The sequence below is a fragment of the Amblyomma americanum genome, chromosome 4, assembly GCF_052857255.1.
Source record: "Amblyomma americanum isolate KBUSLIRL-KWMA chromosome 4, ASM5285725v1, whole genome shotgun sequence".
Classification (NCBI taxonomy): Eukaryota; Metazoa; Arthropoda; class Arachnida; order Ixodida; family Ixodidae; genus Amblyomma; species Amblyomma americanum.
The window spans coordinates 25,102,622-25,127,062 of record NC_135500.1 but is presented as its reverse complement, the minus strand read 5'-3'; the positions used below and the strand labels follow the sequence as shown (position 1 = coordinate 25,127,062).

The 24,441-nt window shown below is 45.7% G+C and overlaps 1 protein-coding gene across 1 annotated transcript in view; it reads left to right on the top strand.

The window, feature by feature from the left end:
• Positions 1 to 23,862, top strand: part of LOC144127841 (uncharacterized) — a 480,263-nt gene extending 456,401 nt beyond the window's left edge. The window contains exon 5 of the mRNA XM_077660804.1: positions 22,142 to 23,862. Within this exon, the coding sequence (XP_077516930.1) occupies positions 22,142 to 23,355 (1,214 nt within the window). The 3' untranslated portion in view covers positions 23,356 to 23,862. The remainder of the gene's footprint in view (positions 1 to 22,141) is intronic.
• Positions 23,863 to 24,441: the final 579 nt, after the last annotated feature.

Sequence of the window (24,441 nt, the reverse complement as noted above, 5' to 3'; positions counted from 1 at the left end):
GACCTGACTTATCTTAAAAAAGGGGCGTTGTATCTTAGTCTTTTTGGGGGTAAATCACTTGTCGCTGAGCTGACACCTTTTTGTGGTGTAAGATTACACTGTTTCTTGGAGAACATGTATTTATGTTCTTGTACAGCGTAATGTTAGGCTTCTAATAGCCTAAACTTTTACTGCATTAAGAAAAGTAACGTTAAGCCAGCTAGGTATAACATTACACCTTTCTAAGAGGGGTAAGTGTTAGTCTGAAGACAGCATAAACATAACCTAGCATGAAAGGTGCAAGTTTGCACCTTTAGCAGGTAAGTTTATGCTACGTCTAGAGGTGCAAAGTTACTCTGTCAAAAGACTAAACTTACACCAACAGTAACAGAGCAAAGTTTTCACCCCTGTGGTGCAAGCATATACCCTCTCATATGGTGGATAATGTTACCCTTCTAGGGGTACAAGTTTATGCCGTATTGCAAAGGGTATCTATGCACTATCCGGTGGTATATATATACTGTCAACACAAGAGCACTAGTACCCTTCTGTAGCGTAAGCTTGTCGGCTGAATGCAGGACAAAAGTTTACCCATATGGTGTAAGCTGTAGTCTTTCTGGAAGTGCAAGCATTGTCGAAATGTTGAGACAGATCTTTCATGTGAGATGGGCTGTCATCTTGTGTGCAGGTACAAGTACTACTGCAGAATTCACACAACGTATTCATCAAACAACTGGAGAAAGAAATATATTGTCATATTTATTTTGCCACATGCTACACCATATTACAGGAATGGCTCTGGCAGTCTTCTCCAGACGGGTGGGCGCAGTATGCATCATGTAGTTGACCTGCACAGAGAAAAGCCATGTAATAAATTTCACAACTACAAAGCTTAGTATGACGTGACTATGGGCTAAAAATGACTAAAAATGTAAACTGCACAAAAGGCAGGTATAAAAGAAGATTAATGAAAACAATGCCACAAGTGCAGGCCTCTAAGTGATTACTAATGAGAACCAAAATCAGAATATATGCAGCAAAAACAAAACACGTCCCAAATGACAGCTGCTTAATCGCTTGCAAATGCTCACATAATCGCAAGCAGACTGGCTTCTCAGAAAAAAATTCATGATGGGGCCAACAAAAAAGAAAACCACTAAGAAATCAGAAAAATTCAAATATTGTTCCCAGCTGCAGGGACAAACTGTAGGCATCCCAGACTACTTGGAGGGTCGGGTAAAGAGAAAGACATGTATGAAATGGAAACTAGTAAAAGGTGAGAAAAAATGCAATTAAACAAACCCTTCCCTCCATTCTCATGGGTTTACTTCTCCATATTTTCATTTGCTTTCACTGATAAATCAGTCTTATTCTCTCACCTGCACTTCTGCTGTTGTTTGCTGCTTTTCTCTTGCATCATCTACGAATTTTCATTTCTGCTTTGATCTTTTCTTCCCAATGGTCAGATTTCTAGAGTGGCTAAGGTTTGATGCAGCCCCTGGTCCTGTATGGCTCTGGTCTCTGATGCCACTATATGTTTTGTAGCCTATGGTGTGAATTAAAAAGGAAGTGTAGGTGATTAGCTAAATGTTAACGAGTGATATATCCAGCTGTAATTTTCAGTATGTTCTGCTTTCCCTGCATACATTACCTGTGAATTCATTTCCTATTAGTAAACAGCAAGAAGCGTGTGCATGTGATGGCATTTCTGCGTGCATTCAATTGTCGCTGCCCTTTGAAACAGTTCAAATTCCTGGAGAAAGGCTTGGACATCACAAAAAGGCTATGCACTATAAATTATAATAAGAGAGGCAGTGCACTCCTTTGTCAAGTCAATCTACGGCTCTTTGAATGCATCTCCTAACATTACCTAATGCTGAAATAAAGGCATTTGTAATTGTTTGTATTTTAGGGTAATGCTCCTGGAAACAAGGAAAAGCTTTGGGCTAAAAGTGAAATATATTAGCAAGGCCAACTTAAATGTCTCCACTCAAGTGGTAATGGGGTAATGTCATACACAAAGTTATAGGGACTATTATAATAGAGGTAGCTGCAGTTCAGGTTCATGACCGGTATTATACTACATTCTACATTATGCCTGTGCAAAGACCTTTGATTAATCTACCAGCCTTCACTGAAACACTAAAATAACTACACAGGCAGCATAAAATAATGCCTTCTAAAGCACTATTTTTGCTTGAGCAAATTAAAAACCTCGACTTTTTATATACATAGGGCTGCTATCCAATGCTTACAGCATATACAGCAGCAGTAATTCTCATGAATTACATTTTGCCAGAACATTAGAATGCAACCTCTATATAAAGTTTTTTCAGATGCTTAGGATAATGAAATTGTAAACACTGACAAATAGCATAGAAGAATGGCAATTAAAACACTTACCTTCCATATCTGCTGTCATTTGCAAGCCACCTAAGCTTAATTAAATTTTAAGTTCACTCCATTGTGAAAATGCAAAACTAATATGTGTTCACGTCAGCTATTGGAAGTTATTCACATCAGTGAACATCACCTTCCTGCTGAAAAATAAAGTGTGCACAGTGCAAAAAGACTAACAGCCTCACTCAGCTGCACATCACATTTAGCTTTACATGCATAGTGTTAGTCGTACGGCGTTAGACCATTTATCAGACTATGCACTTCATCAATTAATATGTTACATCATTTCTTGCCGATGCCCTTTAGTAGGCATTCAATGGCCGCATTTTATGTTCCCCCCATTTTATTCTTTAATTTAACCTTTCCTGCACTCCTCAACTCCCGTCTCACCTCCCAAAGTCCCTTCCACACGCAGAGTAGCATGCCAGCGATTTTTAAACGTAGGCTAAATTTTCTGCTTTTTCGTTAAAGTGCTTCTCTCTCTCTCTCGGTAGCATGCCAGCCTGCCAAGAATTACTATAGCTGTGCGTCATTTTTTATGACTTTTCCCACACATGAATTGCGGGCAGCACCCTTCAAACTAGTTCAATATAAAACCTTTGCTGAAGTCCAGCCTACTTTTGCAAAAACAAAAACAGCATTGATACTTCACGCAATAAAAAGAGATCCCAAGTATTCAAACCATTATTCAAATATTCCTTCTCTACTAAGTCCTCCAAAACACTGAATGGCTCCAAATTTTGTGTAATAGTATAGTTGTAGCAGCACAAAATAGTATACTATGTTCATTCATGGACATCATGCAATGATGAACTTGCTACAATGTCATAATTACATATTAAAACACATACCACACAAATATAGTCCGACTACTTGTACAGTTTTGACGAAGCCAGGCTGAACTTCAGTGCCAGGAGCGAAATTGCTAGTGCGCCTTTGCATACCTCCTAATGCCAGCTGCACTGCAAGAGAGGCACCATTGATAGCATTAGTGTAACGGTTGGCCATAACATGTATAATCATTAAACCATGTAATAGCAGCACACATGCTTAAGAAACAAAAGGAATATTTTGACAGTAAGAAACTACAACATTTGAATCCAAATTTTATCCATTACAGCACTTGCCATGTATTTATAAAAGGACTAATTGACGCAGTACATTAGTTTACACCAGACAGCTGCTCGCACAGTAAACATAGACAAACGTCTACACCAAAATCGCTAAGTACCTATGAATTGTCAGTAAGTGCCTAACATAATTAACATATTGCCTAACAACAGCAACTGAAGAAGAAAGAAAGAACTATACTATTTAGGAGATTCAAAATATTCATAACAGAAAAAGCTTATAAACTACACTACAAAGACTACACTTTCCCACAAGGATTGGACGCTGAGCTGAACTTTAGAGAATACAAGAGCACAAAAAGAGGTGACACAGACTGTATGCTTTTGCGGTCAAATGTTTGGTCGCCAAAGAGCGCAGAGCTTTTCACTTGACAAAAGAACTAAACAAGACCACTTTTCACCATTAGTTCTCAGCCTGAGTAAAGAACAAGTTACATCAACTTAACACCATTCGCACACGCACCTTCCATTCGAATACAAAAAAACTGCTGGCATGTTAAGTCACTCTCTGGGTTAGCAAATAATATTGCAAGGTGTGTGCGCAAATGGCTGCACGCTAGAAAACGTAGAGCACAAATGAGTTGCGAATTTCTTGCCTCTCATCGTTCCACGTGTACTGTTTTATCGTTTGCTTTCTACACTATGGTAAAAAAAGTTTGGTACCGTCCATTCACCCACAAGAGAGAAAAAAAAAGCGACCTGGCAGTTGAAGTCGTCTTGTAGCGCTAAAATTATAACAGCTTTACTGTCCAATGAGAATGAGATACAGTGCTGCGGTAAATGTGAGCACTGCGCGCAGTAAGTGCCACAGAAGCGTGCACATTCATTTACTCGCCCTTTTCTGAACGGAGACTGTGCTTTGGACATACCGGATCCTGAATGGTCGTAAGAAGGGACAAACACGTTGTGTTGAAGAGACGACAGGCAATATTCTTGCGCGGAGGAGACGAAGGATCAGAGCCTGCAGCGAAAGAAAGCATGAGAAAGATGCACATTGCGCCGCTGCAATGGTGCATTGTACACGAATCGGCTCATTCCGGCCGCGCAGCTTAAAATAAAAAAATAGCAACAAGTAGCGGCTCGCGCACACAATCCATGATAAAATATAGTTATTCAATACACCATAATTTAATGGTAGGTGAAAAAGACCACATACGACCAAAGGAAAGGGTCACTTACATGTACGCTTGAAATTTGGCGCAAATAATACGTACGATGAGCTTCGTGCGCTGTCTCTTTCAGACGTTGACTCTTTCGCGAAGATGTCGCTCACTGCAGCGTCGCACATCGATGAAGCGTGCACGATGAAGTAATTGCTGTGCACAACCGAATTCAAAACGCACGTGGGCTGTACAACACACACACGACCTGCAAATACTACGACAAGCATGGTAAACAGCCAGGCAGCTAGGGTTAACAGCGGCTTCGTCTTCGACTCTAGGAGAGCAAATAGCCAATCCAAAAAGTCAGACACGTGACCTTAAAAGAAAAGGAACAGTACAACATGTAAAAAAACTGCTTCGTGTCACGAAAAGCACTGCGAAATAACTATCAATAAATTTCCCTTTCTGTACTTCTAAGTCATTCATGGAACTGGCTAAAGCTTTGTAAATGCTAGACCATTACTGATTGCACGTCAGATACCGTAACAGCTTGCAATATTGATATGATATTTCAACTTTGTTGCTTATGGGCCGCACGCTTTAGGTGATTCCGAAGAAAGCAAAACAAAAAGCTATGTTCCAAACGTAGTTTAGTAAACTCGTACGGAGTGTTCAGAAGTTTCGGGCGAACAAACGGGATTCCAGACATTTGAACTTTTGAGGAAGATGGCGCAGAAGAGGGTTTCAAACAACAGTCGACCACTGCTGATGCAGCAGTTTTCACCTCTCGTCGCTCGAGTGTACGCAGAGTTCTCGAAATATTTTCAAGCATGCGTCTACTGAGCAGAAATTGAGCACTGCCAGCGCTCTGCTAGCCCAAGCACATGTTACGACGCTTCAAGCGATAGGGGCGGTTCGGGCGATTCCGTCTATTATATCCGCTTTCATTTTAATCAAGATAGGCTACTATCACCACTAAATTTATTTTTTTGTTAAAGATGGGTTCATCAGTGCGACGCAATGTGCGTCTTTTATTCAATTTTATTTGTGCATACAAGATAAAGGTCTCAATTGTCCAAAGTAACTTACGATGATGAAGGAAACCCTGTCTGTTTATACGCCAAAGCTTCATTTATTTTCGAGTTTGGGTCATCGGGTTGCGTCTGTCCACTGCAATGCACTGTTTACTGCTTATCATTACTCAATAAAAAAAAGTTATTTTCTGACCAATGAGCCATTCCATCAGAATTCACTATGCACTGCCGTAAAGTTAGCGCCCTGGTTACTGTTTCCTGCGCCGCCCGGTTTGTTGCTGAATTCAATGCTTTCATAGCACTAATATTCGAGAAAAAAATAGGTGACAACTCTATACCTGCCTATCTCTACTGCTTGACTGCATTAAAGCTGCGCGAAACAACTGAAAAGCTAAAAATGACGTACACGTACACTGAGTTTAAGCTAATTTCTGCTCTTCTAATCGTGCAGCACAGTTTCAGCAATAGAGCAGCAAGAGGCAAATTCAATAATAGACTTAAATTTCGTTGGTCGCCTCGCTCCCTGTTTATCAATTTAAAATCAACTGAAATCGAACTGCTTCTGTGTGAAACATTTGTAGACGCCAAAACATGATCAGGAAATGCAGCTGTCTTGAAAACTGTTACTGTGGGTTTCGCTATCTAGTGTCGAGAAAAAAGACCCGTAAACTTGTTGGAAAGGAAACGTCTAAACGTCTTTTACGCTGCGCTGAAGAGTTTCAGAGAGATCAGCAGAACTGCAACTGTGAGACCTGGTTCGTGTCATAGCAAAAGTGCTCTAAACACAAAAAAATGCGCATATATATTATGGAATGTTCAGTCCAAATTCATAATGCACCTCAGCTTCCGAATTATTCTTTCCCTAGTTTTTGTTTCTCAGTGTTCTTAATATTAGTAGTCAAGATGACGCATTTATGAGCGAGTAAGGGTCGTTTTTGTCGAAATGGGGCAGAAATATGAGAGTGCAATCTAACCGGGATTTGAGTGGCATTTCAATACGTCCTCAGTTAACACAAAATTAGATCGTCCACAATATCGCTCGTTCGTCAGCTTTCGATTTAATAACCTGTATGCATGTTAAAGTGGATCCCTTTTTTTAATCTTCTCGCATTGTTGATATTTCATTTAGAACTCGAGCGACTGCAACGAGCAACGCACTATCGAGGACATTTTGGCGGGTGGAAGATACGATTTGGCTCCTAAATGTCTCATGAGTGGCGAGAGAGCGTGGTGCTGACTTCGTGTGACACTATGTCGCTTTATTTCCTCAAGGAACGCGTGCCATAACGAGGGTTTTCTCGAAAAGCAGCGTTGTGATTCGGAACTGTACGGGGATAAATAAGTGTCCTGGTGTTTATCATACGCTATTAGAAAATGAACAACGCGCGCTAACGAATAGAGCTCTGAAGCGAAACGGTCCGTTTAAAAGCTTTTATTACTGCATTAATAAATGGTTAAGCATAAGCCGAAATTATATTTCAAATAATTGTCATGCCTGTGGTATGTTTGTTATAGTGAGGCGTTAAAATGCTGGTTCGTTATGAGCGGCAATTGGCCAACGGAGTGAGACAGAACCCATCATGCCGTCGGCCTTTGCCGACTTACTGCTTTTTTAAAACAATGCCCAATCATGAGTATTGTAACGAAGCGTACGTAGAGACGGAACGGTGGCTCCGCTGCCTCGAAGGAGTTGACCAGCAGGTGTCGATGGGTAGCGTAAATTAACTTGACCTATTTAAAATGGGTCAAACCATCATTTAAACTGAACAAACTGATGCATAAGATCTAAGAGCAAATAATAACGCAGCCAGTCATACCAAGGGGGGCGCAACATCTTCCGAGCAGGGGTCCCGAGCAGCAGGACCGCAGCCGTTCCTCTCTCCTTCGCGCCAAAACCCCCTCTTAAATACCTTTGCCCTGATTCTGGGGACACATTTAGTAACCAATCGGAAATGCTCTTGTCGGAGCCAATGAGAAGGATTTCTTTAAAAAACAAGCAGCACGCCGGTGCCCACGAGATTTTTTACTCGAGAGCACCGCGTAAATTCCACGAAGACGCGCGCATTTCCGCTTGGCACACAGATACAAACACACAAAACGACAACCGAAACACAGGGAACTGAAACCTACAAGTCGACGCACCACGCGACCCGCCGTCCGCACCCTCAGCCCTCGCGGATCGCCTCCGGCGCATCTGGTCGGCCGGGCAGTGTGCTGCCCGAATCAATCACTTCGCGTGACTCTCCTAAAAACCACAGGAGGTCCGCGCGCCCGCTCTGGTGGCTTGGACGCGGCCTTGGAAGACCTTGTCCCCCTGCAGCCAGCCAACGGTGCGTATCGCAGTTTACGGCGCTTTACTATAACCAAACATTCGAACAAGGCCGGGGAGGGGGGCGCACAACGCCTGCTTGCAAAGAGCCAGAGAGAAAACGGCTGTGCCAAATGTCGGGGTGTGAACCCCTCTAATGACTCTCTGCACAGCAGCGAGCACAAGGACAGCAACAGTCTCACCGCGCGCAGAGAACACATTCAGCTTGTTCGAAAAACAGGCGCGCGAAACCTGCGAAGCTCGCTACGCGGCAGTATATATATATATATATATATATATATATATATATATATATATATATATATATATATATATATATATATATATATATATATATATATATATATATATATATATATATATATATATATATATGAAAGCACATGCGCCGAATATTAGTTATTATTTTGGTCGTTAGCAGCCAAGTGCATGTTTGCATGCGTGATGGTTCCCGTGGCCGATCACGGCCAATGCACCTTTTTGCAGTAACGCTCTGCGCATGCGCCAAGCCACCTCGTCCGCCATTTTTGCCGACCATGTTAAGCGAAAACGGGGAGGAGATCGCTGTACGTGTTCTTCCTCGAAACACGCTTCTGGGCTTTAGTGCTAGCAGAATTCTGGCCCCTTGCAGAAGCGAGGAGGCGTGGTCAGTTTAGCCAGCGTCCTATAGTCGCGGATCAAAAGAATCAATGCAGGGGGGAGCATGTGTCCACAGATGACCCACGCCCTAGAGAAGCCATCATAGCTTTTAACAATTGTCCTAGTCACCCCAATTCCAGGAGAGGGCCATTTTCGAGAAGGGATGGGGTGCGGGCTGCACCGCTGGATACTTTGTTGTACGGCGTCTTCGCGCAGAGGGAACCGAGCGGGTGTTAAGAGAGTAAAGAAAAAGGTGTAAGTTTTCCGAAACAGACTAACGACCTCAACAAGGCTTTTAGGAGAGTGCATCTTTAGTCCATGCGTCTTCAGATAGCATGAATCGTGAGGATGCACCCTTTTTACCAAATTTTTTCTTCCACGTGCAAATGCTTCCACATTTTTGCAGATTGTTGTAGTTGCTTTTCGTTCCTTATCCCGAAGGATAAGCTTTAAATTTAGCTTTAAATTTAGCGCGGCCAATAACTGCAAACATTCTCTTCAACGACCGCCGAGCACGCTTGTGGCTATCGCCGTCGCCGAGTCGTTCAGTTCGTTATAGGCGCGAGTCAGCTCAATAAAGGGTCATTCCACACCAAACGTCTCAGACATTGCGCTCGACCATCTCCAATTTGTTCAAAAAAATTCATGCAAACCTATCCTAATGTGTGTAATCAAAGCCTGAAATATTTTTGCCGAAAAAAAATTATTCATGATGTGAGTGCAGTTGGAATATTTAGAAAATGCGACAAACCAAGCACTGCTCCATAATTAATAAAAAATTCAAATTTTCACAAAACATTTCACAATTTTTTCATTGACATTTTCCCAGATTCTGGCTTTCGATATAATTCGGAGCATGCAGCTTTATACAGCATGAATATTTTTAAACAATCGAAAAAAAGTATTAAGATGTAGCATTTTTGTTATAAATAACTTGCTCTCGGAAATTCTTAAATAGCCGTTTTGTTTCTTTAGATGTTGAGCACCAATATCAAATGTTACAGGTGATGAAACTGCTTACATCAAAGTAAAAAAAATACTGAAGTTACAAACAGTGCTAGTGAGTTTTGAGCCGAACTTGCTAGTTAATTTCACCCTGAGGTGGTCCATGTAAAAATACAAACAATAGCGGGTTACGCCGAACAGTTTATTGCCTTTCATTTCTGAATTTTTTATCGAGTTAATTTTTGTTTGAAGCGAGAAAAGATTTTTTAAGGTTGAGCTCTCGAGCAGCAAGTTGCGTCTTCCCTTAAAGCCTCTTCACAGAAGACCACAGTACCTGGCATGGCACGGCACTTATATGGCCAGATAACAACTTCAGTTTGCCGTCGTTCGCTGTCGTGCATTTTTGGGGCTGGGGGTACAGAAGATATCGCGTGACATTTGGTGGACGGTATGCAATAAATGAGATCGTTTTCGCTTTCGAAGTTCGAACAGATCCGCTTTGGTGCGGGGCGGCAATGTGAAGAAAAAAACAAGGGCACTCAGCGAGTTGTCTCACATGGACCTTGAGGAGGGATGACCAGCAGGCATGGCAGGCGTATCACAAGGGCGTTGTTTATATCGTACGCGAGACGCGCTGGCGGTGAACGCTGCCCGCTCGTGCGTATGTGCGTCGCTCGCATGAATGCGCTTCGCCAGCATGGACGCTCGTCTACAGTTGTCGCTGGAGTGCTAATGCAGAAATTGCACTGATTAAATCAAATACAACCAAGACTTCACATCGTAAAAAACCAGGCATTAAGCCTCTGATGGCCACAAGGGTTAGGTACCACGTGGCGTTCGTGTGTCGCAGAAAATTTCAACACTGGATTGTTCTGGTCATTTCCATATCGGCGTCTCACAAGCTCTTAAGCTGGTGCTTACGTCTGTCATATCACTGGCAAGAATGACTGACTGCGACAGAACCACACCGAACAACTAACTCACTTTTGCATGTGCCGCCCCGTCAGTAAGAAAATAATTTCCCACGAATACCTTTTTGACTACTCAACGTTCTCATGCTTGCCTGCAGTGCAAACCTCACTTAAGGACAAGAACGCTACATTCCATCTGGCCACAGTGTCGGCAATGCCGTGCTCTGCGGTGAAGAGGCGTTAGGAGAGGACGCAACTTGCGGCGCGAGAGCTCAACTTCAAAAATTATTTTATCCCTTTAAACAAATATTATCTCGATAAAAATTTCGGAAATGAAATGCAACAAACTCTCATGTAAGCCGCTATTGTTTGTATTTTTGCTTGGACCACCTCAGGGTAAAATTAACTAGTGTTTTTGGCTCAAAAGGCACTTTTTACAAATTTAGTATATTTTTTAACTTTGATGTACGCAGTTTCATCACCTGTAGCAATTGGTATAGGTACTAGACATGTGGAAAAACAAAACGGTTACTTCAACATTTCGGAGAGCAAGTTCATATTTAAAAGAAAAAACGACAAAAATGGTACATTTTCATACCTTTTTTCTATTTTTTAAATATATATGCCGTATAAAGCTGCATGCTCCGAATTATATCGGAAGCCAGAATCTGTGCAAATGTCAATGAAAAAATTGTGAAGTGTTTTCTGAAAATTTGAATTTTTATCAATTATTGAGCAGTAGCTGGTTTCTCGCCTTTTCTAAATATTCAAACTGCCCTCACATCACGAATATTTTTTTTCGGCAAAAATATTTCAGGCTTTGATTACGCAAATTACGATAAGTTTCCATGAGTTTTTTTTGAGCAAATTGGAGGTGGCCGAGGGCAACGTCTGGGACGTTTGGCGTGGAATGACCGTATTTTTTAGAAGCCCTTTCCGACGTCTGTCTCGCTGCTGACACCACTCCGTGACATCTGGTGGAGGTGCTAATGGATGTCCTCGTCGCCCTCACCCTGCGGAGGCGGAGCAACTGAAGAAGGCGGTGGTCAGCTGAGGTGGGCAGCCTCATGAGGTTTCGGCCTCATGAGGTCGACCTCAACCTCAAAATGACCTCAACCTCACGTTATGAGGTGAGGTTGAGGTGAGGTCGGCGATGGCTCGAAATTCTGTGAGTGACGTCAGAAAATCAGACCTTAACCTCACGCGCGAGTTTGCAGTTGAGTAAGGTCTTCATTCAGTGAGGTCGAAATTTGAGGTCGAGACGTTTTGCAGTTGTCGCGTCTTATTACGATGAGTGCCGCTTACGAGCCGGAGTTGGAGTGCACCACCGCAGTGTTCATGCAATCACGCTTGGTGTTTGGTTTCCCCTGTCTAGACAACCGGATGCCGCAGTCCGCCCTTAGCTTTCGGTGCTGCGCCGCAGTGTCCGTTCAGCCCGAGCCTACTGGAGGACGAACCCCTCTGATCTTCCCGGAAGGAGTGCTGCTGTCACGGCACGCCACCCTCCCTCCCCCTTGCCTGCCGGTTGGCTCCAACTCCCGAGAGCGCGCAAAGCACATAACTCACGTTCACCCGTGGTAGCTTTGTTTGATGGTGCAAACAAACAAGTCCAGTCCAACAATCACGCAATAAATTCGTCGCACCGCGGATGGCCTCAAGCAAGACTGCTTCGTGTTCACGCTCGTTTCCGGCACTGACGTCATGGTTTTTGCCTTGCAGTCGAGTAAAGGCGATCCTGCTGTACATTACAAGCTGACTTAACAAACTAGAGCAGTCGGCACAGGCGAGAAAATGTGATCCAAGCGGTTCCTAACAAGAACACCTGCTGATTTGATTAAAAAATCACGAAGCCAGAAAAACCTGCATAACACCGTCGAAGCTTTTGATCGGTGTCTTCCCCTTCCGAATCTCACACTACTTCTGTATATTACCGTTCCGTAATGCAAGCAGATGCAAATATAATATCACTTTTATATCATTCCGAACAACCTCTCTTTGGTCTCCGGTTCCTTGTTGTTTCTCGAAAATTCACATATTACGCTGAAAAACAGCAGCACGGGGCGAAGGTACCAGCATATCGGTGTTACAGAGGTGAAAAAATGCAAAACTATAATTAATGTAGGGTGATGTGGCAACTGATTCCTTTTCTTTTTGTTTTTTTAATGATATATGACTAGAACGAATCACGTGCTGGCGCTGTGCTGCTGAGTCGCTGTTTCATACCTTCGATTATGGCGCTTAATGGGGCACACTGTTGTTCTCTTGTTTTTAGTGTGCGATATTTGTTTGCAAGTTTGTAATCATTGTTTTTTTTTTCTTTTCTCGTATGGCATCGGTTAGGTTGTCGGCCTGTCTTGCAGACGACCAGGCACTACCCGTTATCTTTTTTTAACTAATTTGCAGAGTCCAATCGTTCACCTTAAACGTCTTCGCAGAATGCTCGCGCGGTGCTCGCGGGTAAAAAGCTGAGGATGCCGGCATACCATTGAATAGTTCAGTTTTGAAGGAAGACAAATGACTGACTTAGAGCAACTTGTCGCAGAATGGTTGACGAAAAGATACCCAGTATTCTGTTCAGGCGTATGAGTATTTAGGAAGCGTTTACTTTTTTCGCGGGAGCGGGAGGGGGTGTTCAGAAAAAGATTTCTCTACGGCGCAGTTTGAGCGTACAGCCGCGGTGCGCTTGACAGAGACAGCACTTGCCGCTGCCCGCTCTCGGCCAGCTGTTTTAAACCATGTGATTTTAATAGTCGGCGCAGTGTTCGAAGGCGTAATCTAGCCCTTTCTTGCAAAATGCCGCTGGATCACCGAGTCATCGGAGAATTCCCAGGATTTCGAAACCATTACCATCGCCACCTGCAGGAGGGAAGTGGCGGAAACAAGGAGGGCCTTGACCACTTCGCAGAGGCAGTGTCGCATTCCATGAAGTCTCATCCTTAATTCTTAGCTGCAGATATTACTGTTTTCCCGCACAATAAATGTCCTCACTTGGTGGGTGATGTACAATATTTAATCAATATTCTGGCAACTTTTAATTTGGTAGCGGTATATAAGACTTCCCCGGGCTCATAAAGATACACTATTAGCATCATCTTCATCATCATCGCCATCATCTCGAGGGTCAACGGCATGTCTCTTTGCACTGTCACACATGAGAACTGGCGCGGCTATCTGTTAGACAATCCTAATGTCATTAATGTGGACCGGGTTGTGCGCACTCCTTGTATTGCGTGGTGGTGGTCGTGGCAGCGGTTTATTAAAGTAATAAAAGGGAAGGATAAGATTTTTGCTAGCCCCGGCATCTGCCATCGATACTGAAGCAGCTGAGTCTGGGCAGCGTTAACAAAGGATAGCAGGCAGAATGGAGAAATGAAATGAAAGAGGTGAGGGGATATGAAGAGAGGATAGAGGGAGAGGTAATATACACAAACTATTTACAAAATGAGAAATGCATCATGCGCGCATGTATAGTAACGTGGGATGCATATGGATCTTTAAATGGGGGTTGGAAGGGTGTGGGGGCCTGGTACGACGTCATATTACATCGTCGTCACGTGACTAGGTTTGACGTCACATTACATATTTGTTACGTGACCTGATATGACGTCACACTCCTATGATGGCGTCACTAATTATACGAATTAGTAATAACATTGCCTAATTACCATAACTAGGATTACTTAATTATGTGACGTCATCATCTTCGTCGCGTGACTCGACGGATCAAGACGTCACATGCTGCCGTTTCATGCGGACACTTTTTTGCGGATATGACCTTGAAAGTGAACCATCTAATGTTTTCGCATTGTTAAAAGGAGCCGCTCGTTTCTACACAGAAGAATACGACGCGCCTATGTTGGTGTACTACAGTTGCAGCTCGTTAAGTGTTTTCGAAGGCAGCATACAAAGGGCTGAAAAGACCGTTTCCTGGGAGACAAAAGTTTTACCTACGCTGAGTCGTTTTGCTGTGTCGGATAGAGCTAGAAAATCGAAATATACTTTTATGCGTCTGCGTAGCCGTCACCTTGGAAAGTACATCGGCGGCCAGTTTCTTTACATTCGATAACTATTGTCAAGTCTAAAAAGAGTATCGTAATACCTTCCCTCCCCCTCCCAATTTCCGGTAGATGGTGTAGAAAGTCCGTGTTTGTCAACTGCCGGTTCGTGCGTGAATGAGCCAGAGGCTTCCAATACGAACAAGTATACGCGAAGCAGGTTTCCGAACACTGACACGATGAAGTACCCTCCGACGTACAGGTGGGACACCCTTAAGTCCATAAACTCTCTGTGGGTTCATCTCAGATTATAAGCGTCTCCTACTGCGTGCACATCAATTGTGTCTGTACACGCCTTATTAAATAATACCGTCATCATTGTGGCTTTCCTGTCTCACAGGATTCTCAGAATTATTTTTAGTTGAGAAACGTCTTAATCGCTTTGTTTATTTTGTTTGTTTGTTGTCTGAGGTTGAGGCGAGATTGAGTGAGGTCGGCAGTGGCCTCAGGAAAAGTCAGGTGAGGGCGTCTCAGGAAACCTCAACTGTAGAGGTTGAGGTTGAGTTAGGTCGGCAAAATTTTTTTGAGGTTGAGGTGAGGTCGGGATTTTTGAGGTCAAATGCCCATCTCTGGTGGTCAGGCCTATGGTGCAGCTGTGGGTGCTGAAAAACTCTGGATCCAGAAAAGGATGGTCGTTAAGGATAACTAACTAGACACCAAGAGAAGGTAAGCGTAGAAGGGAGCGACCGAAAGTTAGATGGGCAGATGAGCTTAAGAAGTTTGCGAGGATAGGGTGGCCGCAGCTGGCAAAGGACCGGGTTAATTGGAGAGATATGGGAGGGGCCCTTGCCCTGTACTGGGCGTAGTCAGGATGCATATAATGGCTTGTGCAGCAGGCCATTCAAGGTTGTGAGCGACCATGAAACGTTGTGCTGACTTACCAACTTGAAGCATACGTCTGGCGACATCATTAGATGGAGCCTACGACTCCAAGAGTTAGACATGACCGTGGCCAGTAAGTGTGGGTGCAGGTACTCCGACGCAGACATCGTATCACAAGCCCCGGTCGATGCTCCAGCAAAAGGCAATGACGGCGCTTTCCTGGGGCCGTTAATCGCCAGTGATTTCGCATCAGAGCAGCGCTCCGACTCCGAGCTACTCTGCATTGTCGAGTACCTAGAATACTAGACCCTCACATCATCCAGTGTATTCAAGTGCTAATGGTCGCCCTTCTTACCGAACAATGCGCTCGTGCCGAATTTCAAATCTCATACCTCCTACTTATGTCTGCAAGCCTTCAAGAGGAAATTCTGCAGGCTTCATACGTCGGGCTGTCAGCTTGACACCTAGTGCTCACGCGAACGCTGCTCCGCCTAATTAAATATAGGAATTACTGGCTATGCATGTGATCCGCCGATATCGAACAGTACGCGAAAACCTGCAACGACTGAATGTGACTTTTCAACCCCAGCTGGACTGTACAATTGAATACTGCCATCGACTGAGCACTTCCAACAGGTTGTTTTAGATCTCATCGGTCCCTTCCAGACGTCAGCATTGGGCAACAAGCGAATCATTGTGATAATTGACAACAGACTCGCTACGCCGGAGAAAAATTCCTGTCGAACAGGCAGCTAAAGTAAAATTTATCGAGCAGATCTTTCTGCGCCACGGCGGCTCGAAGTTCTTGTCACGGACAGAGGAACAGCATTCATGGTCGAGCTTACCAAAACTATTCTGCTCTGCAGCCGCTCAAGACCCTAACAAACGACTAGATTTTATCTGCAGAGCAATGCCCTTACGGAGCGCCTGAACAAAACCATCACTTGCGTGTTTTCTATGCACTCAGACTCCGAACACAAGACGTGCGACTCCATCTAAACCTACATGATCTTTGCGAATACACCACTTCCAAGTGACAACTCAGTTAACCCCATTCCTGATCGAGTATGGCATGGATGCCGCGACAACACTCTAGGCATGCTGCCGCCCGCCACCGGTGAGGAGAGCTTTAACGTCGCAGCGTACCTTCAGAGTGCAAAAGAAAGCACGACTCCTCGCCCGGCTCCGTATTCAAGACCCGCAACGCCCTTCGGCGACGACGCAAAACTGAATACAAGCCGGGTTACCGCGTACGGATGATGATAGTCACCAGTCTGCCGCCGCGGTCTTAGTGAAAAACTTGCGACGCTACTCCGGCCCTTATACAATACGATTTCTGGTGTTGGCGAACATGACCACGAAATCATTCCCGACGGATTGCTAGCATTCCAGTGACGCCTGCAACATACACAAATGGTGAATTTCGTGTGCATAAAATTCAATTACGACCGCTAGTCCACGCTAGTATTTGTAGTTTCGGTGCTTATTAACGCGACAGCGTTAAGGGCCCCGTGTCGCAGAAAAGCCGGCATCGTCGTTGACCGTGAGTGAATAATCCTAAAAAAATCCCCAGAGAAGCAACACACGTGGCAGGAAGGCAGACCATCCAGGTCACACGACCTTGTGATATCATCGCAACCTGCCCACCGGACTGTGAGAAAACTGGACACCGTCGCAGGTGGGAGTTCAATTAATGATTGGTCGCGAGAGGTTGCTCGGGAAGAGCAACGTGGGTGTCACAAGCCCCACTGGAGGCTGTGTTTTCAAACAGCCACTTGTCGGGGCAGTGGCACATCGCTTAACCGCTGGAGCACAGTGCCAAGATTGGTATGAGGACTCCCCGTGATTGACTGTGAATGTAAATAAAAAATGACTGCTTCCGCATGTATGAAAATTAGCCAATTAATCTTGCCCTCAAGGCGGAGCTTAAGTGTCCCCTACAATTTTTTTGAAGCTCTTTTCGTTTGAAGCATTGAGCCGATGCTTCGTTTAGAGGAGGGTAATGCCACGAACCATTGCCAAGGTTGTTTATTCATTATTCAGTGCTGCCGGCCCGCGTCTTATCATTTTGCTTGTCGAGCCAGAGGCGACCATATCTCTCTCGAATGATAACAGCCGCGAGCAACTGTTTCTACAATACTCTCGATTGCCGCATGTGTTGTAGACGCCTTACCTCGAAAGTTCGTTCCGCACTTCAGAATTCAGCGCGGTCGAAAGCGATGGACAGTATGATCTTCGACGAGCGCCGAGTGCATTTGCTGCTACTGGTGCCGCCGATTACAGTTCTCTTTGAGGGCACAGGATCGTCCAATAAAACTATTTCCTGATAAAGCCTTGAGGTGCGTTCTTGCTGCCTGACTGCCATCACCATCACGTGATAAGAGAATGAGGTCGGATGGCAAGTTTCCATTGGGTTCGTAAACGAAGCGATGAGTTAGGTTTTGAATTTGGTTGTCTGGGCAGCTAGGTCTCATGGGTAGCGAGGTGCGTTGATGATTGGTGGTACGCGACTGCTGGGGGGGGGGGGGGGGGGTGTGCAGAAGTAGAAGTTGCTAGTTCTTAGGTTTGGCTCGCGTTCCGGCCGCGAGGTCTTACCGAACAGCATCGCAGGGCTTCCAAGTGGATTACGAAGGAGTGTTGTGGAGGCGAAAGCACCGGGTAAGCGTGCGCAGCCGCAAGTGCCCGGCAAGAGTCGTCACGTGGGCTGAACGGCTGCTATGATGCGCGGACCCGAGGAGCCAGGCCAGACGTAGTGGAGGCATTCGCCGCTGAGCCGCCACGAAGTTGCTGTCTTCGTCCCGGGGGGGGGGGGGGGGGGGGGTTCACCAGGCTGAGGTAACCTAGGGGGAGGAAAGCAACCTTGTGAAGCCGCTAAAGTTTTATCTTCAAAGTGCAGTGTTTTCGGAGTGATGCGAGACGGAGTCATGTCGCATTGGGGGCTACGGAGGCAAACGGCAGAAGAGCTTGGGCACGCGATGGAGATGGAGAGGGTATGCACACCTCAGAGTGCGTCACAGGCAAATGCTTGGTACCGTCGTGGTCCCTCCTCACATTGTCGTAATTCTTGGCACTGTCAAGTCGGATGACGAGCTCATGCATATGTGCAGCGGATAAATAATGCCGTTCAAATGCTTCAGACTGGGCCAGCTACCTGTCAATGCTTCTGCGTGGAATTTCGGCAGCGCTCAGTCCGTTTCATTCCGTCTTTCGCTGGTGGTGGAGCCTGGCTGAATGAGCTATGATGTAGAGCTTAGGGTGGCGGTCGTCAGCAAGCGGACTGAGTTGACCAGGGTGGGAGCGGGACTGGTGTGGCAACAGGTGTGCAGCGTCATGCAGCGGTAGCAGGTGACTGCGCAGCAGGTGTCTCGGACGGCCGCTCCCACTGCATCGAACGGGCCTGAAGTTGGACCCTGCACAAGTCCGTGTCAGGTCCATACAAATCAAATTTTATTTCAGTATTACAAAGACTGGGGTGAAACTGCTCTTCGTAGCAGCTCGCCAAGCATGTAGGGCTCTAATGACCGGGTGGCAAAACAGCCATGGAGCTTCGTCTGATCCCAGAAACACCGAGAGCAGAGGGTCGACGGCCGGTCTGCCATCCTGCCAAGCAGCCGAGCCAACCATGTCCAGCATTTTTGGACAACAATTTTGAGTATTTAAGTATTGTAAAGTACTCCTACGGAAATATTCAAGTAAATGGTCTATTCTGCCGATGCGTAGCAAAATTTTTCTTTTAAAATGTTTCCGTCACTCGCATTCATTAGTTAAGACTGAAATAGAAAGCCAACGGGGAACGTTCTTGACAATACCAAAACCACACGGTTGGCCACGTTGTCGGTCACGTGGTGCGGAACAGCTGCCGGCGGCGCGGCGCCGTGGCTGGTGACGTGGTTCGTCACGCGGTTGCTCACGTGACCAGTCACGTGGTTGATCACGTGGTGCGACTTCCAGAGGATGCGCAGACCGGCGAGGAGCGCGCGGCGGCGGCTCCGGCGCGCCAACTGTGCGCCGTGTGACGTCACTGCTACTCACGCATGCGCAGCACGGCTCTCCAGGAGCCACGCGAAACTGCTCAACCTCGGCCGGTGTAGCTTACGCTACAAATGGGCTAAACGAGAACTGCGTAAGTAAAAAATTAGCGGTTCAACGCGGCAGCGCAGCCTCATAAGTGAGTGTAGTGTTCGACGAAATTGCCTACTCCAGAAACGCCGGAGGCATTGTTGATCTGAAGAACTTAGAAGGGAATTGTTCAGCTTGTGTAATAACGTACATTCGCGCACACACCTGCCTAGAGCACTCGAACGCCGTGCTCCGATGTGCTGCGTAGTGCGCGAGCGTAACTGACGTCACACAAAGAAGCCCTCCGGGCCACGCGCAGGGTTTCGGATCCCAAAATCTTTAAGGCAGGACGCTGGTTTCAAATCAAAGAAATCTCGAAAAAAAGACGAATTTTGGAAAATACCAGATTTTGCATATATAAGGTCTTTCTTATTGTATTCCGAAAGATTTCCTCCGAAAACGGCCCCAAACTGACTTTACAAGGTGTTTTTGTGACCGCAGGTGTCAAAAACTAACTTAGACCTCCGTGAAAATGCCAGTTCTCGAAAGTGTTTTTTGACCTGCTTGCAGGAAGCACAGCATGAGAATGGCTTCATGAATTTTCTGCGGTTTGTTGCATTGTGTTTTTTGATAAATTATTTATGCAGTGACGTTACTACATTTCTGAATTATTTTCACATTTTTTCGCCGTTACTAATTTGACATGACGGCAACCAGTGCATTATGCAAGCATGGATATATTGTTCAGTGTAGAAAGAACTCATTCGGATAAAAATATTTGAAAAATGTCACTGCACGTACAATTTCTTCGGCTAAAATTTAAGAGTGACTGCAGTTTCCTAGAATGTTTTATTGTCACGCCATGCTTTCTGCAAGTTTGATACAGCAATGAGGCACATCAAAATTTATAATGTCAAAACTCTTGCAGATATATGAGCGAAATTTTGTTTTTGTTCATTTAGTAGAGTTCGCAACAGGCGTACATATTTCTTCGCCCCACGCCGAAAAATACTGAACGAAAAGATGTGTCGCCTCTGAAGGCGAAAGCTTTATATGGCTCATCAGCAGCAGAACACGGAGTTGCACGGCGTCCTGGAAAAGTGCTACCAACACCCCAATGACGTCAGCAAAGAAAAATAAAACTTCTTCAGAGGGTGCGGGGAACTGAACCAATGAACATCAGACTGCGTAGCTAGCACTCAACCAATAACAGGCCACAAAATCGCGTTGCTTGTTGGCGAATAAAGGTGAACCTAGTGTATGCGTTTCCTTACAACTGCTAACCGTGGGTGTGCAATCAGCAAGGAAACAAAAACGAAATAAATTTCAAAGTTATTTCTTTCACCTTCAGAGCAAATATAGCCTTAACTGGCCTCCTTAATTTTTGCTTGTCTAAATTTATTGTCCTACTATTTAAAGAAACACGAACTGTTCTGAAATGAGAAAGTCCTAAGCAATATAAATAAGCCATTTTCTGACAACGGTAAAAACATGCCTGGATCGCCCTTAAATGCATGTCTAGAATAAAAAAAAAACACTAGGACTTCCTTGTTGAGGGACACATGCTTGTATCTCTCTTGTTTTTGATAGCGTGGTGTTTATGGACACGAATTGTTGTCGGTTAATAAGATCAGATTTTAGCGACTCGGGTGAAGGGCTGCTGATGCCTTATCTTTCCAGCTGCACCCTTAAGAGGCTATGATTGCTGCTTCGCGTTGCTGGTGCGGCAGCGCTAAAAAAGACTGGTATTTTCTTTGCGTCACGTGGAGCCAGTACCAACCTGCGACGACAAAAGCACCGAGGAAGTGCAGAAAGAAATGGTCGGGATATTATAAGTTCGGTGCTTCGGACGTACGATGGAGTTCGACAATGTGTTCCTCGTACACGGTGGAACACGGTGTACTAACACGGTGTGCGGAACACGGTGTTCAAAGTGGAACTGGTGTGCCCACTCTACAGCTTGCACCTGTGCGCTCCGAGCAGATTTGCTCCTCATTGTCATGTACTTGCTCTAGACAAGCGCCCAAAGGCTAATAGCTAACTAAGTGAGGCGACTTGATTTGCCTCCTTTGGTCGCATAGGTGTTTTGAAATGCTTAAAACTTGATCTTTTCAAATTGTCGTATTTTATACCATTTTTTTTTACTTTTCATGTTCATTGCATACTTCAGCTGTCATGACAGCGTCGTGTATCCAGTGTCAAGCCTCCACGGTGATTTTAGATGCAAAATGAAAATTAATTGTTGATTTAGGGGTTCAACACCGCAAAGCATCAAAGGCTATGGGGGACGCCGAATTGTATGCTTGCGGATAATTTATGCAAACTGGGGTTCTTTAACGTGCACTGACATCGCAGAGTACGCGGGCCTGTAGAATTTCGCCTCCATCCGCGGCCAGGATCGAACCCGCATATTTTGTGTCAGCAGCTGAGCACCATAACGACTTCGACACCGCGGCGGCTTGATGAATGAATGAATGAATTAATGATGGTCAAATAAATTTCTATAGATCGTCCATGAACAATCGCTAAAGGTTTGCATCTTTCTTGTTTTGCCTGTGTAACATGCAGGCTTTCATTCCATCTTAAATTTTCTGGTTAAAATGTGCACAGAATTGCATGCCTAGGATAGGTAGAAAATCTTTTCGCACGTGCTCATGCTAATATGAAACGTTGGACGGGACATGCCTTTAATCGCCTATGTTAGTGCATTGACTGATGACATGAAATGTGTCCAGGACGGCCTCCTCTGTTTCCACAAGGGCTTCCTGGTGCTCCGAGCTACGGCGGGCCAACGGCGCGTCCTGTCGCCCCTGCACCCGGACCTCCCCGCCAACCGGGCGTTCCTCTTCCTCCTACAGTACAGCTGAGGCCGAGACCAGAACAACATCCACCAAACCCTCCTGGGCGCAGCGAGCAAAGGTTCCCACCGGGAGTGCCTGCTTATGGGCCACGAATAAGCGTAACAGATTTGGGCAGACATCCACCACGTTTAGTACAGCCTCCTTGGATTCCTGATGGTCAGCGCGTTCCAGGTATTCCATTCGGCCCAGGTGTACCACCCAGATTTCCCAACCCTATGGCGTCGGGAGGAATATCAAGGCAAGGCGTTCCGCCATCACCTCCAAGGCCCTTAGGTGCACCTCCGCTTGGTCCCCCAGTCCCCGCAAGGCCCTTCCCTGCCCGTCCACCTCCGCCGGGAGTCATTCCTGTTCCACCGTGGCCAAGAGGACCGTCGGTACACCCTGCTCCGCAACCAGGCCCACTGTATCCGCCGCTGCCCGGTGCTATTCTCCCCTCCCCTAACCTCAAGTCAACTGAGGAGGAGCCATGCGAAGATGAAACAACACCTCCGCCACCGACGGCTCCGCCGACAAAGTGCACCACCATGATCGGAAAGGCCTGCTTCGTCGACACGGGCCAAGAAATGGTGAAGGGCGCCATTGGAACGGCGCCGGCACAGGTTCAGCCTCGACCGGGAGGTGTTCTTCCCCCCTTCCTGAGGCCAAATGGTTCTAGAAATTACGCTGTGCCAGAAGGCGTTCCAAAGCCTTTCAACGCGTCAAACGCCGCGAGCCGATTTTCTGCAGGCGGACAACCACCTCCCGGGAAAGTGTTCGGCGGGAGGTCGTTCTTCAGAGGCAGGCCACCGGTGTCCGCTGTAAACAAGACATTCGAGGAGAAGGCATACTTTCGCGAGAAGCCACTGAGTCAACGGGTGTTCGGCGGTGGGGCATCCAGCAGGTTTGCGTGCGCTGTCTATGGATCGACGGTGCCCATTCTCCTTGTTCTGGCTGTAGTCGGTTGGTACCAGTGGAAAAACTACCGACGGCGAAGGCACTACCGCCTCCTTGGCTCTTTCAGGGACACGCGATACCCGGCCTATGAACTCGATCCCAACTGCGACGACTGCGACTACAAGAACGCCCTGCAGCACGTTGTTGCCAGCTGATCGTAAAAATAATCTGTGCGTAGTTCTCTGTGAAACCCTCGTATCGTCCACTGTATTGACTGCGTTCGCGTTGTGTTTACTGCTTCTCTCATTACGTATATTTGAATTCACGTTGCCCTTGCATTTTTAACGACACATTGGGCTTGTTTTCATTAAATATGACATCCATGGTCACATTCATTTGCGAACATTTTTTTTTACTTCGCTCAGAGTCAGACAGCGCTGCCTAACCATAGACTGGCCTAAGACTGCACGAGTGCTTTCTTCAGTGGGTTTCAGTGGCTCCCAAATATGCCGCCACCGAATACGTTGGTTAGCGGTTCAGCCCGTAAGGGCGGGTAAGGGTAAGGGCAGGTGAGGGCGGTTCCGCGGCTAGGCGCCCGGTGTGACGTCATGCCAGATTGCGCGGCGAGCGCGCGGCGTCCGCCGAGCTGCGGCGGTTGCTAGGCAACGGCTCAAGGTCTGTCTCTGTGCCTCCTCGGAGCACCGCCACAGCGAACTTGTAAGTTCGTGGCCAGTAAAGCTTTAGCTTTGAAACATCTTTTTCGCCGCTTGAGTGGTCCCTGGCTCCCGTTACATATTAGTGGACAGATGGAATAAAAGTGCTTTACAAGAACATATAACAACATGGTTACTGTATAACAGGGCGATTTAAATTATATATACCACTCCGATGGTGTCAACGTTTCTATGTCAATGCCGTGATTTAGGTAACAATGGAATAGCGGTGGCAAAGTGCTTCCGATCACATGGCGTCCATAATTTGTTCTTGAATGTAGGATATATTGTTTATTATGAGTTCGTGAATCATGTTTTGGTGTATTTTGTTTTAAGTTTGCTATATGCTTGCTATCACGTCGTCGGTATCCTTAAGAGAAGTAGTAGGTACGCAGAAGTTTTCGCCTGTGCAGATGTTGATTTTTCATTACATCACCACTGGTGAAGGGCTTTCGGTGTGTGAGCTGTAGTGCATGTTTGAAATGGCACGTATTACAATTTTTGCATTATTAGCATTTTAGTGCATTAGATACTTATGTTGTGCCCATGCCAGATGACAGTAACTTACATGTGACGCAATAGTGCATA